The sequence below is a fragment of the Bison bison genome, unplaced genomic scaffold (assembly GCF_000754665.1).
Source record: "Bison bison bison isolate TAMUID 2011002044 unplaced genomic scaffold, Bison_UMD1.0 scf7180017856373, whole genome shotgun sequence".
In the NCBI taxonomy this organism is placed as follows: Eukaryota; Metazoa; Chordata; class Mammalia; order Artiodactyla; family Bovidae; genus Bison; species Bison bison.
The window spans coordinates 9,573-13,213 of NW_011486946.1; the positions used below are offsets into that span (position 1 = coordinate 9,573).

The window sequence follows — 3,641 nt, forward strand, 5'->3', positions numbered from 1 at the left end:
TTCATTATGCTATAGCTGCAATTTCTGGCACACTTCTCTTTGTGTTTTAAGTTCTGTACCTTTCATTGAAGTTGTTTTCTAGTCCAATTAATATTTTTGTCATTAGCTAATCAGAGTTGAATGACTACTTTGAGTCTAGTGAATAGTCTTATCACCCAAATTTCAGAGCTAGTCAAGCTACTTAAAATAGTTTTGAAATAATCTAGCAGCTTCATTAAAAAGTTATGAACAGAGTGTTGCAAATTATATGAACCCTGTACATTTAAACAGGCCATTTATTTAACAAATGTTTTTCTGGAGCTTCCTGTGGATGAGACAGGGCTCTTGGGGCTATCTCAAGTGGGACCTTTATTGATAATACTTTGTTAGTATTTACTGTATTTCTTAAAGTTTGTAAAAGTATACTTCAAAATATTATGTTGACCTTAATGCTTTATTGTATCATTAACTAGCTTGTCATTTCTGGAAGAAAGGTCTGAGTTCTACTGCTAAACTTATGGCCTAAATAAAAATATGTATAGTATATTGATTTTTGCTTACTATTCATTTTTGTTCAATTGCTGATTTTCTTTAAAAGTAGTGAAAGAGTACATATTCTAAAATATTATATCACCTTGAATGTTTTAGTGTTTTTCTAGTTGTCATTGCTGAAAAAAGTCCGGTTTCATTTTATTAAACTTAGAGTGTACTGTGTTTTGGAATTTGAAGTAAGGATCAGAATGGTGGTATTTATTTATTAGGGGGCTATTAAAATGTTTGTTGGAATAGTAAACTTGTCAATAAAAATTGTGCTTATGAAGTATTTTAGTCTCAAACACTGTTGACAACTCCAAGATTTCCTACCTTCTCAAAATTCTCTGATCTCTTGGCTTTTATTTAATGCTTTATTACCCTGGTTTTATTCCTTTATCTTTAATCATCCATCCCTTTAAAAGAAAAAGAATTTCTTCTTTCTGCCCCATAAGTGTATGTGATTTCTCAAAGCTCTGTTCTTGGTTCTTTCCAGTTGCTCTTATGATAGCAAGACAGGAAAACTAGGAGAGCCAGAGGGCTCTGTAGGAGAACTGAGACTGAAAAGAGAGGCAGAGAGTGGGGGTTAGATCATAAAATGCCCTGTATGCCAAGTCAGGTAGTTTAAACTGAAGTTGGAGGGAAACCCTTACAGTGTTTCTAACAGAAAAGTAATATGATCAGATTTCATTATTTTTAATTTTCAACTTTAATTACAAAAGTAATACTTGTGAAAAGTCCCTCATTCTCAGGCCTACTTCCTATGGACAACCACCACTAATAATTTGAGGTTATCCTTCTGGCCTTATTTTTTCTGAGTGTATGCAGTCATGCATAGAGCCGTTATTATTTTTCTTTTTAAAGATGGATTAAATAAAATCTGCGTTGTAGAGAGATCATTATATCTGTAATATGGATGTTAGATTGGAGAGAGGCAAGGGAAGAGACAGATTGACAAATTAGGGAACTCTTTTTAGTAGACCAGGTAAGAGATGATGGGGTCTTAACTTGGGTTAGGGTAGTAGTAGTGAATATGTTGAGAAGCAAATGGATTTGGGATATATTTAAGAGGTAAAGTCATCAGGACTTGCTGGTATGTTTTGGGGGAATGAAGCAGGAAAGAGTGAACTCAGGATAAAACTTAAGGTTTGGGCTTAGTCACCTGGTTAAAATCATTGAATTAGCGAAGACTAAAAGAGGAATAGATTTTGTGGGAAGAATGGGGAGATGATATTATATTTGGATATATTGAGTTTGGGATACTTGCAGTATATGCAAATGAAGATGTCGTTTGATTCAGAAAGGGAAGAGAGAAATCTGTATTATAGATACATAATTATGGATTATCAGTATCCAAATGTTAAAATAATATGAATTGATTAGCTTGCCTGGGGGGGAAGAATACATAGAAGAGTACGTGGCCAAAGATGGAATCCTGAAGAACTCCAACATTTAAGGGACAGAAAGAAGAATAGGAACCTGTGAGAGAGGACCTGCTGGAGCATTTATAGGTCTCCTATCAGAGGCCAAGAGAAGAGAATTTTTTTGAGAAGAGAATAGTCAACAGTGTCATGTGCAGAAAGTAAGACAAGGACTAAAAAGTCCACTGGATTTGGTAATGGGGCCATTGGTCACTTGATTTTTATGATATGGGAGTAGAAACCAGATTTTTATCCTATGTGCTCCATATCTAAAGTCACTGAATCCTGTCACTTCTTTTGTTATTGTCTTTCCCTTTCTCAGTAGCACTTCTTTCCATTTTTTTTTAGTACTAGACCGTTTACATAGTCTTCAAATTAATAGCAGTTTGAGCACCTACTCTCTCGTAGACTCTGTTGGAAATACAAAGACATGTAAGATATGATTCCTTTTCCAAGGAGGGGGAAAAAGGGGGAAAAGGGAAATAGTTTGAGCAACTACTACATGCCAGGCACTTGATGTATGATAATCCCTTTAATCCTGTGAGGTCAATAGTATGCCTCCCACCTTTTTTCCTAATAGAAGAGGAAACTGATACTCAGAGGTTAAGTGACTTACCCAAGGTCACACAGAGAGGTAGGATGGGTATTTGAGCTAAGAGCTGTTTGATTCCAATGCCCATATTTTTTAAGTAATGCTTTGCTGCTTATAATCTAGTTTATTAGAAGATAAAATTCCACAAAGTTAGATAGCAGTCAGTTTAAGCAACAGCTTCAAGATAGAGAAGAAACACCACTGTGTGTTGATTAACTGTTACAGAAATTATATAGATGATAATTGCTAGACTTCAAGAAATTTCCAGGAAAAGAATTTTCATTATTATTCCTTATGATTTTTTAGTGCCTGGCAGAGAGTAGATGCTTAATAAATGTTTAAATGAATTCAGAGGGCGTGATGATGGTAAGTGGGGGTGGCTAGGTAGGGTTTTTAGAGGAAGTGGGATTTAAGCTGGGTCTTAGAAGATGAATCTAACTTTGGAAGAAAGGTGGGGAAGATTTTCTAGGCAGATGGACAGAATAGACAAAGTATAGGGTGGGGAGGGACATGGAAAGCAGAGGTCGCAAACAGGCAGCTTTATGCTGGATAAGGCCTGTAGATGTGTTTTGTTTGGCCTGTGCAATGTTTTAGAAAAATTGGAATTAGTTATCAATATGTAAAAGTTTCCACAAAAACTCTGGATTTCCTGCTACTATTGAAAAATTTAAAGATCTGGAAATCCTGAGCCCATGTTCCTGCATGGCAAATGAGCTAGAGCTAAGTGATTGCTGCCCATTCCATTGTCCCCTTTGGTGGATGTTTACTCTCCATGCATGATCAACTTCACACTTGTACGTTTACTGGCCTGGCTCCTATTAGCAAGTTTGCGACCCCTGATACAAGGTGTGTTGGAGGCTGGGAAGGTAAAGGGGCTTGGAAGGACTGTGAATAAACTGTGAATAAAATTGGACTGGAGCAAAAGGCTTTATTAATGTGATTCATTGGGGAACATAAAGGTAGATTGGAAGCCAAATTCTGAAGGACCTTGCATGCCCCTCTGTAGGCATGGAGGAGCCACTGAAAGTTTATAAAATGGGGAGTGACATGTTCAAAGTAGTGTTAAGAAGATGAACCTGGCAGCAGTCTATAGGATGAAGTAAAGTGAGTAAGGCTTC

The 3,641-nt window shown here is 36.5% G+C and overlaps 1 protein-coding gene across 2 annotated transcripts in view; it reads left to right on the forward strand.

The window, feature by feature from the left end:
- LOC105002668 (ras-related GTP-binding protein B-like) overlaps nucleotides 1–3,641 on the forward strand; it is a 13,143-nt gene that overhangs the window by 7,669 nt on the left and 1,833 nt on the right. Inside the window, exon 3 of one of the 2 annotated variants that reach the window (XM_010859435.1) lies at nucleotides 2,280–2,363. The exons of the other annotated variant lie outside the window; for it this stretch is intronic. Coding sequence (XP_010857737.1) covers nucleotides 2,280–2,363 — 84 coding nt within the window. The remainder of the gene's footprint in view (nucleotides 1–2,279; nucleotides 2,364–3,641) is intronic. 2 annotated transcript variants of the gene reach the window in all.